We start from the raw sequence: 15,835 nt of genomic DNA, 5'->3' as shown, positions 1-15,835 counted from the left end.
CCACCCCAACATTTAATAGAAATTAGGCATAAAAATTATGCTTTAGGGAAGGAAGAAAATGAAGGATATATACAGACAAGGATACATAATAAAATGGAAATAAATAAAACATTTAGGAATAGAAGGTTCATTAGGTAGCAAATTCTACCTAAGACAAAAACAGCGTTTTGTAAATGAAAATTGAGAAAAACGAAATTTTATAAATAATAAAAAAAAACATGTTTATTTTGCAAGCTTATAAGAATAAAAAGTTATTTTCAATTATTAAAAATTAATTTGTGCAAAAACGTGTTTGGTAAAAAAATGCAAAATGTTCATAGTATGAATAATATGCATATGTTAGTAAGATACATATGTGAGTATTTGGCAGTGTGACCATCGATATGTATGTGTGTTGGTTTACCTTGTTCTTGTTAATATGTGTAAGTGGGTAGTAATTCCTTTCTGTTCACCTTACTGTCTCTAGTTCGAATATGTGCATAGAATGAAGCAGGCAGGAATGTGAGTCATTAATACCTTCCCTCCCCCGGCCTAAAGACATGGAGGTGACGGTTCAGCAGATGTTCTTATGTGTGACCGGCTGGTGAGGTTTGTAGAAATCTGGTTTTGTTGAACAGACCTTATAGGAGTTTCTAAGTTCTCACTGGCTTATTACTTTCACATATATGTGTTACTTTGGGGGATTTTTATTGGTTGAAAAGATAACACGTTGCTTTGAAATCTTACTTGCTTTATGAAATGAGTAAGAAAGAGAACCGAAACGAAGGAAATGGGTTAGGCTGTTAGAGCCGTTTGCGTTTTAGCATTCGTTTAAATCGCTTGGTGAGTAAGTCATCACAGGTTTCACCATCAAATATACTTTCTCCACATCTGAGTTCTCGTCCATCTCCATATAAACTGGATATCCTCTCTCAATCTATTAGTTATCCCACTGCACTTCTTGCATACCCAATGTTTGCAAGTACCAAAAAAATGAACAAGAAAACTGTTATCATTACATGTGCAAAAACAAAATTTTCCAATCAAATTAAAAATCTTTAATCAATACGAAACTAATAATAAAAAAAGATACATTAAAAGAAAACTCAATCAAATATTCAGAAACTGTGTAAACAATAAGACTCAAGGAAAATACTAAATTACTATCTGATGAGATGTGAATAATCACCAGGAAACAATTGGCCGGAACCAGCAAATCCAGTGTGTGTGTGTGTGTGTGTGTGTGTGTGTGTGTGTGTGTGTGTGTGTGCGCAACATTTTTTTCATTCAAGCAGAAGATTTAATTCCATTTTTTGTTCCTACTCACTTTCATCTCATCAACGCCTGAAGATGACCTACAGTCGAATTGAAAGCGCTCGTGATAACTACGGAATTTTGATCAATATTTTCGATTTTGATATAAAAATAATTATACGGAAAATCGAAAAACAACAACAAAAAAAGAATCATAAAGCAAAGTATACCCGTTGTATTTAATAATGTCTTCTTGAAGACGCTTGAGACGCACATCCACAGACTATTTCACTGTACCTCAACTTTTGAACACTGTTAGGCTAACACTTATCCCAAGCTAGGAATTGAACATACAACCATCTAGTTGATAGCTCGCAGTTCTACTTACTTAGCTATTGGACGTAAATGATATCTACAATGCCTTTTTATAAACATTGACAGTCACTTTTAAAGTGCTTAATTTGTTTATATGCAAACAAAGAGCTCTGCATTATGTTGAATATGCAGCAGGCATTTAACAACAGTGCTCAACCCAAGAAAAGGAGTGCTTACAAGCAGAAAAACCTGGCATTATCCAGAATTGAATGACATTTTGGCTTCAGCTCATAACACAATATTATTGTTACGTTTCATTATATTTTACATTTTATAATATACAATTTCGGAGGTGATGTCCAAAAGTTTAACTTGCCATTGATTGCATAAGAGGAAGTTTAAGTCAAGTAATGTCAATTGGAATAAATTGAACCTCCTTGAGAAACACTTGGAATTTTCTGAGAATAAATGTGCACTTCAGACTACACAGAACTCCAAACACAGAATCCAATGTTACCGTTTATATTCTTATTTTTTTTTAAATTATTATAACTTTCAAGTTATAAATAAAATGTATTTCCTTTTTATAGATATCAAGTGCAAACACAAACCTCATGATAATGCTGTCTCCCCTTTAATGAGAATATAATTTAATTATCCAGGTACTTTGGGTAATTTAGTTTCAGAATTGTTCTGTTTAGAATGAATTTGTGAACAGATAGGCAAACAGATAGACAGAAACTACACTTTGATCTATGTAGGTAAAGAATAATATTTTGTTTCAGAATTCTTTAGATGAGGATTGATAATTCGTATATTTTTTTTATTAATTGGACTGCTGTTCTCATCTTCAGTGTTCAATCTATGTAACCCCTGACCTTCTTCAGGTCTTGTTGAATTTAGAAATATTCCTGTCAAACTGGGAAATCTACAACGAATTTCAAACGAAATCCTTTATTTTATTCATAGGGGTATTATAGTATCGTTCCATTAGACATGACTAGGTAGAATCTAATATATAAACGGCTATATGTCTGTTTGTCTGTCTCCATATTTTCAAATTCTATCTCCTTCGAAACTAAAAGTCTGTTCTTTTATGGGTCTTTATCAGGTGAAAATAGTTTTTAAGGGGTCAAAAATGGGTCAAAATTGAAAAAAAATGGTTATACATTTTGTACATTCATTATATTTTTAATTTTTAATCAGTTCATATGCATGCCACGTTGGTATAGTCGTAACGTCTCTAGCTTTGAATGCTACAATTTTGCTTACAGTTTCGATTTTAGCTGATGGCACCCACATATTTTTTTTTTTTTTTACTTTTGAAATTACGACTCTATTTTTATATATACAAAATCTGGACAAATTAAAATATCATATTTAAGCGCATTTTACGCCCGGCCAAAGCTTGACGTCCCTCCCCGCTAGTAATATATACGAAATTTTGACAAACTCAAATATATTTAAGCGTATTTTATGACCAGGCAAAGTCGAGACCCTCCCCCACTAGTCCTAAGTAGTTTGCAATTATATTCTGAGTATCACTCACACTGAACATTGAATCGCCAACTCCCAGAAGAGTGTAAGACCCGTGGCATAGTGGATAAAGTACTTGGTAAAATTCAGTTGTAAATTACACTTGTAATGGTCCGACGTCTGCTGTTGAACACTATCTTACTAGCTTTCTGTATTTGTCTGCTTGCATCAACATTATATACAGAAGTTTATTTTCATTCCTATTACAATTCCTGTTGGCTGAGGGTAAAATACCGGGCTACAGAGTTAAAGATGAATTTACTTTGTGATTAGGTTCAAATCCTTTGACTGGTATTAATTATCATTTCCTGCACTGATGATTGCATAGCATGAAACACTAGTATCTGTAGGTAAAAATAATTACTATTTATTTATAAAATAATATTATATACAAGCATGTGTTTCTGTGTATATAAACAGGTCGATAGCGATAAGTCTATAGAGTATAGATCGCTCATGGCATTGCTCTTTTGTTCTGAACTACTCTAGACCGTCACACACCACCATTCCAGGGGATTTCAAGCTCTCCATCTGTACCATTTATTACGCTAATAGACAGAGCTGAACGAGACTCCCCCCCTCCCCCCATATATTTAGTATCGAATCTATAATAATCCACTGAAAAAATTGCAAAAACCAAAAACCGTTCTTAACATGGGAAGGTTGGGGATGTTTATTTCGAAAGTCGTCCTTGGGGGTGGGGATTCTCGTTCAGGTCCGCCCGTTAATATTTAACATGCATGATGCCACTGAAGCATAAAAGGGCTACTATGATAGAGGCCAGAATTATAGTGGAAACGTGGAAAGGGGAGTTGGGTAGCAAGATGTTGATTCATATTACATTTGCATTTCTGCATATTGGTATGGTCGGGAAACCGGGAGCAGGTAGGGAATTCTAAAGGCAAGTTCAGCGTAAGGGAAAGAAGCTACAAAAGTAAAAAGATCTTCGGGCACCTAGAGAGTTCTCGAATGAAAGGATGGGATTCTGCTTAGGTTCCCAAGCTCGAAAAAGATGCACCTGAAGGAGGTCGGCCGAAATGGTGGGAAAGCAAAAATCAAGATCAGGATAGTAATCCGAAAAATCCAAATTATCAACAGAAATAAAGATATTATTGGTAAAAATTCTAAATAAGCTTGTATTGATTGAAAATCTCTTTCCTCCTCCTCTTCTCTTCCCCCTTCTCCCTCTCACGAGGTTTGCAAATTATAGTCGGTAGGTGTTCTGGTTTGTAACTATTGCCTGCATGTGAATCCAATCCAACTGGCAACTTTAGTCTAAATATATATTACTTGAATTGATTATGCAATTGGCTCGGCTGATGCGGTTTGCCGGTTGGAATTTCTCCACTGGACTTTATATATTTAACATTTACTTATTTGATGTGTAGGAGACTGCATGTTTGGACTAAACAAATCAATAATCCTTAAACAACATACATACATAATTTAAACTTCTTTTACCCAAAACATGCATTGGCATGATATGTAAGGTACGTAATGTAAGTAATGGTCATAGAACTACAAGTAGTACAGAATTATTTTATTCTTTTATGTTTCTGAATTTTTGAGAGGAGGATTGATTATTTCGATTACTGTTCTCATCTTGAGTATTATTCGCACAACGTTTCAGTCGATGTAACCTCCTACCGTCTTCAAGAGTATCCTGTTTAACTCGGGAATCTTTCTGTCAAACCTGGGAGTTTCACGTGAAACCGTTTATTTAATTCACGGGGGTAAAATGTGCTTGTTCTGTCAGCCCTGACTGGGTAGAAGTCCTAAATAATTCGCAATCGTATTTTAAGTGTCACCCGTTCTTAGGATAGAAACTTAGACCTCCAGACGAGTGTAACTTACAACTGAATTACATCAAGTACTTTACCCACTATGCCACGGGTTCTTGCGGAAAATTCTTTTATGAATTTTAGGACCCTGTAAACCTACTTTTAGATGTACATTCTCACTACCTATCACAATACATCATTATTTATTACAACATATTTTATTTATGGGGTAGTATGCTCTCGTTCCATCAGCCATGACTGGGTAGAAATCCTAAGTAATTTGCAATTATATTCTGAGTATCACTCACACTGAACATTGTATCTCCAACCTGTAGGACCCGTGGCATAGTGGATAAAGTACTTGGTAAAATTCAGTTGTAAATTACACTTGTAATGTTCCTTATAATCTTGTAAAACACTTATTTACGGACTCATGTTTTGCCATATCTACGAATCATCAGCGTGGTTGACTATACTAGAGATCAAACTCACAACCATAGACAATGATCCAGTGTGCATACCACTACGCTAAGGAGCCCTAGTTGAAATTATGTGCTATTTTTATCACTTTAAAATTGTGTCGATTTTTAAAAAATTTTACCAATAATTAAATTCGGTGGGATTTAGGTAGATAGGAAAGGGAAAAAAAATGGTTATTTTCAGCGTTTGGTATACGTTTAAGCTGTGTGATCTTGGAAAGTGTTAGTGGGACACAGAGAATAATAATATTTCAGGATGAAATTAATAAAATAAGAACCTTTAATCTAATTAGAACCTTAAAAATCTAATATATGAAAGGCTATATGCTAATCTGTCTGTCTCCAAATTTTTAAACTCTAACTCCACCGAAACTAAAAGTCGTAGAGCGGCACTAGGGGCCTCAAATGATTGGATTTTTTATGGACCGTTCTGTTATGGGTCTTTAGCCAGTTAAATAGTTTTAAGGAGTAAAATATGGGTCAAAATTTAAAAAAAATCGTTATACATTTTGTACATTTATCTTAGTTTATTTTTATGTTTTAATTTTTAATTAGTTCATACGTTGGTACAGTGGTAACGTTACCAGCTTTGAATGCTATAATTTTGCTTTCGTTTTCGATTCTAGCTGATGGCACCGGGCAAAGCTCCCCCCCCACCTCGCTATATATATATATATATATATATATATATATATATATATATATATATATATATATATATATATAGCAAAATTTCTTTGTTAAAACATAAATAAAGCATTTCTTTTTGCATGGTGACATGATTTGAAAAAAAAAAAACTTTCTTATTTTCTTCTTTTTGGTCTGACATAGATTTTTTGGAAAAATTCTAATACGGTCTGAATTTACAGAAATAAATGAATTAGAAACCACTGCTAAAGAATATAACATTTGAGTAGAACAATGACGATGAAATGCGTGTGACGTGTAATGACGTATATTTGTAAGATATAGGACGAATAATTAAATAAAGAATTGAATGAAACTCATGTATAAATCACCAATTAGTATGTATTCTCCATCTTAGTCCAGAAACGTTTTATTTGGAGAGAGATCTGTAAGACATGTTAATCCTAGATTGTCTCTTTCTCGCAAGTCCAAGGAGATATAACAGTTTGTAGCAGACATTTTCCGGTTTCAAAATGTGTCCTCAGTGTTGTTGTAACATAGCCGGAATAAATCTCCGTTATATAAACAGAATGTCACGTGTGTCATTCCCGATATGTTACATTATAGTATTTAAGTATAGAGTTTGTTTGTCTTTCATTGATGTGATCGTTGTGTGTTGACAGCAGAAATAATTGTCTCGTCTCTCTAAGCATAGTGTTTTTTTTTTCTAATGAGTCACTACTTATCAAAACCAAAATCTACTCGAGGACAATAGTTACTGATGATAAGGGGTCCTGGATATGACCTTAAACTATATCCGATGGTAAGGCCCCACCTTGCGGGCTTTGGGGAGTGTGGAGCCACCTTTTAATTGCCATTGCTCCCAGATCCATTCTGACCCGGAGTGATAGCATCTGTTAGGTTCTCAGCTATGGGTTAAATAGAAAATGACTTGAAAAATATATATATCCTATTAAAAAAAAATTCTTCAAAATCACTGGATTCGGCATTAAATAACCTGAAAAGGGGTGATGTGCCATAAAACAAAAACGACCAACCAACTGATGATAAGGTAATGCATGTGATGGATGCATTTGAGTTGAATGATAAAATAATATTATGGTTGGTTTGGCTGTTTTGTTTTACAGCATATCAATCCTTTTCTAGATTATTTAATGCCAAGTCCGGTAATTTTGGTAAAAGTTTTTATGATTTAAGTTTTTATATCTTCAAATATTTATTCATGGTGTTTGGTTTGGTTTGGTCGTTTGGCTTTACGACATGTCAACACTTTTTGAAGTCATTTTGGTAAAAGATTTTATGCTTTAGTTTTCTTTTTTTTAATATTTATTCATGATTTTTGGTTTGGTTGTTTTGTTTTACGTCATATCAACCCGGTTGCAGGTCATTTAATATTGAATCCAGTCATTTTTCTAAAAGCTTTTATGCTCTAGGTTCTTTATGTTCAAATATTGATTTATAATGCTTGATTTTTTTTTTTTTTTTTTGTAGGGGGAATTTCTTTTTTTGTCTTTGACTTTGCATGACATGATTGAGTCTTGCAAAGAGAGAGAAAAAAAAACACAATAAATTATCAATGTTTAGTGCATAAAGAATATTATGAAATGACTGAAAATGGTGAATGAAATAAACAAAATTTGTTTATGACAAGAATTTGAAATAATGAAAATAATGACACATATTTTTCACTTTAGATTTTTATAATCTCTTTCAAAGTTTCATATTTTGCAGTAAATTTCCTGTTTAGTACACGTTAATAGCATAGTCTAACTCCGGTCGTTCCTCAGCTGGAAGAACATCCCTAAAGCACAACTGCTCAGTTATGCAAACACACCAACCAATAGAACGTCTCTTTTTTTCTACCTGCGACAACTTCCTTCCTTACAGCGTTACATGTTGCTACGTTGCTTCCTTGGCACATTTGTTTATTTATTTTGGTTATTTTCTTTTATGGCATATCAAGCCTTTTCACATTATTTAATACAGAATTCGATAATTTTGGAAAAAGTTTTTATGCTTCAAGTTCTTAATATCTTCAAATATTTATTCATGGTGTTTGCTTTGGTTTGGTTGGTTTGTTTTATGGCATATCAACAGTTTATTTGATGCAAAATCCGCTCATTTGTGTAAAAATCTGTATGTTTCAAGTTTTTTATATCTTCAAATATATATATTCATGGTGTTCAGTTTGTTTGTATTTTAGAGGGTAATTTTTTGCAGTACATGATTGAGTTTTACAAAGGGAAAGGAAAAAAGCAATAACGTCAATATATTTAGTCAGTTTGAGACCATGCTACATTAACCCATCAGTATGTTACTTTGTTTCCTTAAGTATTTAGGGTTTCTTAACATCATAGACTTTCTGCCAGATTACTTTGCTCTAGTTGATCAAACGCAAACACACATCTTTGCACTATGATCCCTTCTGACATTCTTTATCTTTCATGTGTTTGCAATTGTTGACGTTTACCGATTTTTAATGTTTTGGTCATTATGTAGTCAGCCAATCAGAATGCTCTTTTTGGATACAATTAATATTAATTTATGTAAATCTTAAAAACGTACAGCTGAGCACTATTTTAAAACAATTATTATTCCCTAAAACCATAATTTTAATTTTTCAGACTCTTGTTCTCATGTTCAATGTTATTTTCGCAATGTTTCGGTCGATGTAACTTCTGACCTTCTTCAGGTGTATCTTATCAAACTCGGGAATCTTTCAGTCAAACTCAGGAATCTTTCTGTCAAACTCGGGAATCTGCACGGAATTTTGAATGGAACCCATTTATTTAATCCATGGAGTTTGCATGCTCTTGTTCTACATAGCGGATAAAGGACTTGGTAAAATTCAGTTGTAAAATTATACTCTTCTGGAGGTCGAAGGTTCAATCCTCACTGTGGGCAACACTCGAAATAGAACTGCAAATTACTTAGGACTTCTACCTAGTCATGGCTGATGGAACCAGAGCATGCTACTCTTGTGGATTAAATAAAGGGTTCCGTACGAAATTCTGTGCAGATTCCTGAATGCAACAGAAAGATTCCAGATTTTGATAGAAAGATACTCGAGTTCGACAAGATACACTTGAAGAAGGTGTAAGGTTACATTGGCCGAAACGTTGTGAAAATATCACTCAAGATGAGAAAAGTAGTGCAAAGAATCTAAATAATATGAATAATCAATCCTCATCTCAAAAATTCAGAAACATATTTAATGTTTAAAAATAAATCAGTAATTATAGTAGTTTGAATCAGACCTTTTTTTTTTTTTACAAAGTGATCACCACTTATCAAGGCCCGGAAGCCACTCAGGGATAAGGGTTATTGCAAGTACATTACGTTAGTGTGGAGATTTGATGAAGTGTTTACTTAAAGGGGGCGATTCATTAGGAATTTGTTAACATTGGACTTGAAGACATCCAAGTTGTAGTCCGGCGGGAAGCAGGCAGACGGAACAGAGTTCCACAGGCGTGCAGTTCTAAGAAAGAAGCTTTGTTCATGGAATCCATGTTTTGATATTGCAAAATAGTGATAAAAACATCTTCTAATGTTGAATTTTTTAATATAGCCGATGTAAATAAGCGCTGTATGAGCAAACGGAAATAACATTACTCTATAAAAATAATAATATTTTTATTTCCCACTCCCCCCCCCATTTTGTAAAAGAATTCAAGGGGCATATGTTATTTCTCTTGTGGCATAATATGGACACACTTATTTCCTTTTCATCTTGAACGATTTATTTACATCGGCCGTATTAAAAAAATCAAACATGGCAGGATGTTTTTTATCATTTCAAATGTCCAATTCCAATTACTATGAATTACCGTTCTTCTTTTTTGTTGTTGTTATTGTTATTGTTTTTTTTTGTTTTTTTTTTCTTTTTCAAACCACATTCAATATAATACTTTTATGCAATAAGTTGCTTTTTAGAATCACCTATTAGGTGATATTACTAATGAATTCTCATCATAAATTATAAGTTATGTCATTATGCAAACTATAATTTTGTCTTATTGTCGATGTCTGTTTGATCCAGTATTTGCTGCTGTCCAGAACGCAACATTTTTATTATTACTTTATCAAATTCTTGTACTTATTTTTTCATTGAACGGAATCAAATTTATTCTTCCTAAAATACTTGATTTCATTTCAAATGAATTACTACGATGGTTTACTTTTGTTTCAGAATCCTGACATAGTGCTGGTGCATTATCTAAATGTGCCCTACCCAGATAGTGCCAAGCTCAGCATTCCAGTGCTCTCCTATGGCTTTGAGAAGAAGGAGTGGACCAAGGATGAATTGGCTGACCAGCTGAGACCAATGTGTAAGTATCTTTGAATCGGAAATAATACTCTTTTTCTTTTAACAGTCACAGTTGTCATCAGCTTCTTGTTTTGTCTTTCAGTACAAAGAAAGCTACATTAATATTATTATAAATGTGCCTGTATTTGTGGCAGCATCCATCAAAGTCGTGTACATTTGAATGTTAACATCCAATGATGGTTCTAAACAAGACCACATGATTCTACCATTAAATACCGAACACTTTGGTGGGCCAAAGAGCATTGCATTTGCCATGGACAAATTTTGTTTAAGATCTGATTACGGGAAGAGACCCAAATCCTAATCTGATGCTATGCCATGTTTTTATGAATAGCGAATGCTTATTGGCAAGATTACGATCGTGCTATGCGAGGAACAAGTACAATTATCATATAACTATATACAATGGCATTATACATAAAAAGAATATTGCAGTAAAATAACCCTCTTTATCAATATTCGGCATTATCAATGAACGGTTATATTATCCAGCTGGGAGTGAAAATTGAACAGAATTGGTGGGGAAGGGATCCATATTTTGTCTAATAAAAATTATTCTTTTCCCCGTTTTAGAAAAGATATGTACTTTTGTGAACGGATACATAAAAGATTGCCGATCTTGTTAGTATTAAGGTTTCGGATAAATATATTATGTGGAAGGTGGGACTATATGATAAACTGTGTTTTAGATTTTATGTGTGTATTTGAAAATGGAGGAAATATGTATTTAGTTCTTCTTTTTTTTTAATTAGGCAATAGAATGACCTTTCAATCGGGAATAAAATTAAATTATAAGTAAAACATAAATGGAATTTCCCAAGCAAACGGTAAATGCATTTTTCCAAATCAAATACTGTAAAAATGAAGAAGACCATAGAATACAACAACCAAAATGTTGTAAACATAACAATATCCAGTTTGGAAAAAAAGCAACTTGTGTTCAGTTAACTGTACTACTACTGTACTAGCAGAGCATTACCACTGTCAACCAAATGGGTTCAAAGAGTAATGAGGATTGAAGATGTAGTTACCAAAGGCAAGGAATTAAATGTTGATTTTTTTTCTATTATAATACAAATTAGCTCTGTGGAAATTCCACGGTGTTTTCCACATCAATTTATATAATTTACTCTTAACAGTTGCAAAGTTCAATATTGAAATAATAAATGGTTGTCAGGGTCAACACTAAATATCAAAAAAAAAAAAAATACTTATTTGGCTTTCTGTAAAACTAATTTTTATTGTCAGCTAAGAATTCTTGAAATAAATAAAACAAATACTTACTTAAAATTGTAGCAATTTAATTCCTCTTTTCTTGCCTTAAAAATTTTTCAGTTAAATATTTTTCAAATCAATAAAACGAAAATCATGTTTCTGAATGATGATTGGTTATTTGTCTTATTTGGACTATTGTTCTCATCTTGAGTTTTATTTTCACAACGTTTTGGTCGATGTAACCTCTGACCTTCTTCAGGTGTATTTTGTCGAACTTGGGAATCTTTCGGTGAAACATGAGAATCCACAAGGACCTGTGGTGTCGCAGATAAGATATGGTAAAATTCAGATGTGAGTTACACTTTTATGGAGGTCGAAGGTTAAATCTTCACTGCGAGCAAATCTCAAAATGCAAATGCGAATTACTAGGACTTCTACTCAGTCATGGCTGATAGAAAGAGAAAATGCTTTCCCCATGGATTAAATAAATTGTTCCATTCGAAATTCCATTCAAGTTTCCGAGCCTGACAGAAAAAGTCCAAAGTTCGACAGAAAGAGTCCAAAGTTCAACAGAAAGAGTCCAAAGTTCAACAGAAAGAGTCCAAAGTTCAACAGAAAGAGTCCAAAGTTCGACAGAAAGAGTCCAAAGTTCAACAGAAAGAGTCCAAAGTTCAACAGAAAGAGTCCAAAGTTCGACAGAAAGAGTCCAAAGTTCAACAGAAAGAGTCCAAAGTTCAACAGAAAGAGTCCAAAGTTCAACAGAAAGAGTCCAAAGTTCAACAGAAAGAGTCCAAAGTTCAACAGAAAGAGTCCAAAGTTCAACAGAAAGAGTCCAAAGTTCGACAGAAAGAGTCCAGAGTTCAACAGAAAGAGTCCAAAGTTCAACAGAAAGAGTCCAAAGTTCGACAGAAAGAGTCCAAAGTTCGACAGAGAGTCCAAAGTTCAACAGAAAGAGTCCAAAGTTCGACAGAGAGTCCAAAGTTCAACAGAAAGAGTCCAAAGTTCAACAGAAAGAGTCCAAAGTTCGACAGAAAGAGTCCAAAGTTCAACAGAAAGAGTCCAAAGTTCAACAGAAAGAGTCCAAAGTTCAACAGAAAGAGTCCAAAGTTCAACAGAAAGAGTCCAAAGTTCGACAGAAAGAGTCCAAAGTTCAACAGAAAGAGTCCAGAATTAAACAAGAAGGTCGGAGATTACATAAACCGAAACGTTGTGAAAATAACAGTGAAGATGAAAACAGTAGTTCGAAGAATACAAATAATATAAAAATGAATGCCATTTTGTGTGAATTGTATTTAATTTAAAACTGTACTGCTTTAGTGAAATGGATGATAGAATTTGATTTGGTAGTAATTCACTTTAAATTGTGTAAAGTCAAAATGTTTTACTTTAGCGACATCAGATTCATCACAAATAAAATGGCATATTTATTATATAGAGTAATAATTACTATTCCTAATTGTAAGATTATTTTTGCCCTTTCGTTCGCAAATGTAGCTTGATATTGAAATTGAACTTTACAACTGAAAACTAATTTAAAAGAACCCACTTGTTCGAATATTCATATCGTTTATAAAAGTGGCATTGTGCTTCCAAGTGTCCCACCAGGAATAGTCCTATTCTCTTCTTGGTATTTATCAGTACTAAACTTAGCCATTACGCCCTCTAATGCTTTGAAACTGTCCCCTCAGGAATGCTACTATCTAAATGTGTGACAACGTTTCCGAAACAGCTATGGGGTCGTACGATATTTTATTTGATCTTTGCTCCCTTGGGGATATTTATGGGAGGTGTCAATGACATCAATAACATCAATTTCAATTGAGAGTTGATCATCAGATCAGCTATCATTAGGTAACCCAGTACACACCTTACACGTCCGCCCCAACCATTTTTTTTTTTTTTTTTTTTTTGCTTTAAAAGGAAAATGAGTAAAATATTGATTGATTGTGAAACCAGTCATCTGGAGTGAAGTGAATTCCATCACATTACCTGATATCATCATAATCAACAGCAGCAGCAGCATCGTCATCAACGCGTTTTCATCATCATCATCATCATCATCATCATCATCATCATCATCATCATCCTCTACTCACTAGGAGTTAGTTTTCACACAGTCCATCACCAGAGATCACTCACTAGCAATAACCTGTGGTGTTCCCTGGAGTTTGAGTGACAACAAGTCTCCCCAGATTTTCAGTGCTCTCCAGCAACTCTAGATGACTAATGTAGATGACTTTACATTATCACAACAGTCGCTTACCTTTGATATATCACTGGCAACAACCATTGGTATTTCCTGGCGTTTGGGTAGTGGAAAGATTCTACAAGGTCTCAATGCTCTCCACACTTTTCCAGTGGAGGTCTGGCTAGTGCTGTCCTTCCTCACATTTTCCGGACCCTTCACGGTTCTTTGGTGTGACGCCATCCAATGTAAACGTCACAACTTCTTTTTTTTTTTTTTTTGGTTGGGGACATGGTCAACATTTTACAGTTTCGGTTTTCTTGGTTCCCTGTGGTCATATTCTGTTGTTTTTTTTTTTGTTTTGTTTTGTTTTATTTCTATTATAGTACTCAAATTGTTGGTTAAATTTTACACTTTCTATGGGTTAGTTTTTGCATACTAGGATTTTCCTTAAGATTTCAGCCGTTTTCATTTATATTATTTATTGTATCTTCTCAGCCTTCCCTCCAATTCAAATTTCCTTATTCTTTTTTCCAAGTTTTTCAGATCGTTCCCAGTGCTCCCATGATTATTGGTGTTATCTTGACTTTCTCCATGTTCCAGATCCCTTTCAGCTCTCTGGCCAGTTTTGTGTATTTGCTTCACTTATTCGTCTCTTAGATGTTCACCTTGTGGTCTATTGTATGACGAAATTATTATTATTGTTATGAGTAGTATTCTTATTATTATAATCATCATTATCATTCTTCTTCTTCTTCTTCTTCTTCTTCTTCATCTCAACCTGTTAGACCGGAGGTGGGACAATACAAGCTTTTTTTTTTTTAATTCAATTTTCCCCCCAAACAGTGCGACTTTGAAGTAGGGGGCTACTATCAGGGACATAAGTTGCAGGGGTATTATGAAGGGAGATGAGTGGCAAGATGTCTGTTCACATTACACTTGAACTTCTGCATGTCAGTGCAGCTGGGAAAACAGAATCCCGGAAGCGAGTGCCGAAGTCTTGCAGTTCTCTCTTAGACAGGGTCCAAAAAACAGTCTCTAATCTAATAGGCTCCGTACTATCAACCAATGAATGTGCTCTAACAAACTCGTAGCACTTGTACTCCCTCAATGTAAATACATCCGATTTACCCAAACAAACAGCAAAATCCCACCTCTTCACTGTAGAGGTCCCTAGATGCCGGATAGGTTTCTACTCTAACAGTTTCTTCCCTCAAACAGCTAGATTTTGGAATTCCCACCTTCGCTACACAATGTTACATTATCCGTTTTAAAGGGGGTACATATTATTTACATGACGGCCTGTACATATATTATTAAATGTTCCTTGCAGTTGACAACACACATATTTTAAATGTTCATTTAGAGAGGAGACAGAGTGACAGTAGGTACATGTTGAAGACATTTATATGGAGAGATTTCATATTCACAAGACATATACTTTGATGAGAGGATGAAGTGGTATACATTGATACATACTGGAATGATTAAACACATTACATTTTCTCGTTGGAATGATGAACAAATAAAGACGGCAGTTATAAAAACATGATGATAGTTTATTCTTAGACCAGTCGGAAATGATTCTGTACTTCAGGAATTCAAAGTCGTTACATGGTTCCTTCTAAGCCTCTCGTTTCCAAGAGGGTCCCCTGACTCTAACTGAGAATCGGTCTGATCCTTTCTGCTTCTCTGATCTGAATCTGATTCTCTTTGTTAACTCTTCGAACCCTTCCCTATATTGAGAAATCATTTCTGCCATGACGTCACACGTATTCTGGCACGTGACCACAACTCACGTGTTTCAAACATTTGCACGTTTTAAAACCATTTCTGACGACCAGGAAATTTCCCATTCTCTTTGTTTTACAAAGGAATTTAACCTACTTGTTAATTCTCTAACCGATATTTTTATTATGCATTCTTTCTAAGAATGTGAATAGATTTTCCAGCAAAATTTTATTTATAAAATATTTTAAAAGAATTAACAATTTAATTGGACATTACATTTAAAACTTATTGCTCTTTAAAACTTATCTACAGGGTTCGATTCTCGTTTTATCTGATATCATTTTCGTTTAATTAATTCTCTTTTTTTCAGCCCTTTTGATGTAAC

At 34.1% G+C, this 15,835-nt stretch overlaps 1 protein-coding gene across 8 annotated transcripts in view; it reads left to right on the top strand.

Moving 5' to 3' along the window:
- LOC145291908 (calmodulin-binding transcription activator 2-like) overlaps positions 1 to 15,835 on the top strand; it is a 2,646,613-nt gene that overhangs the window by 2,285,265 nt on the left and 345,513 nt on the right. For all 8 annotated transcript variants that reach the window (XM_080137802.1, XM_080137770.1, XM_080137753.1 and 5 more), the window contains one exon: positions 10,182 to 10,320. In XM_080137802.1, coding sequence (XP_079993928.1) covers positions 10,182 to 10,320 — 139 coding nt within the window. The remainder of the gene's footprint in view (positions 1 to 10,181; positions 10,321 to 15,835) is intronic.

This window comes from Euprymna scolopes, chromosome 2, assembly GCF_053919585.1.
Source record: "Euprymna scolopes isolate OS-2025 chromosome 2, ASM5391958v1, whole genome shotgun sequence".
NCBI lineage: Eukaryota > Metazoa > Mollusca > Cephalopoda > Sepiida > Sepiolidae > Euprymna > Euprymna scolopes.
The sequence above is the reverse complement of the archived record's forward strand: the minus strand, read 5'-3'. Positions and strand labels throughout refer to the sequence as shown.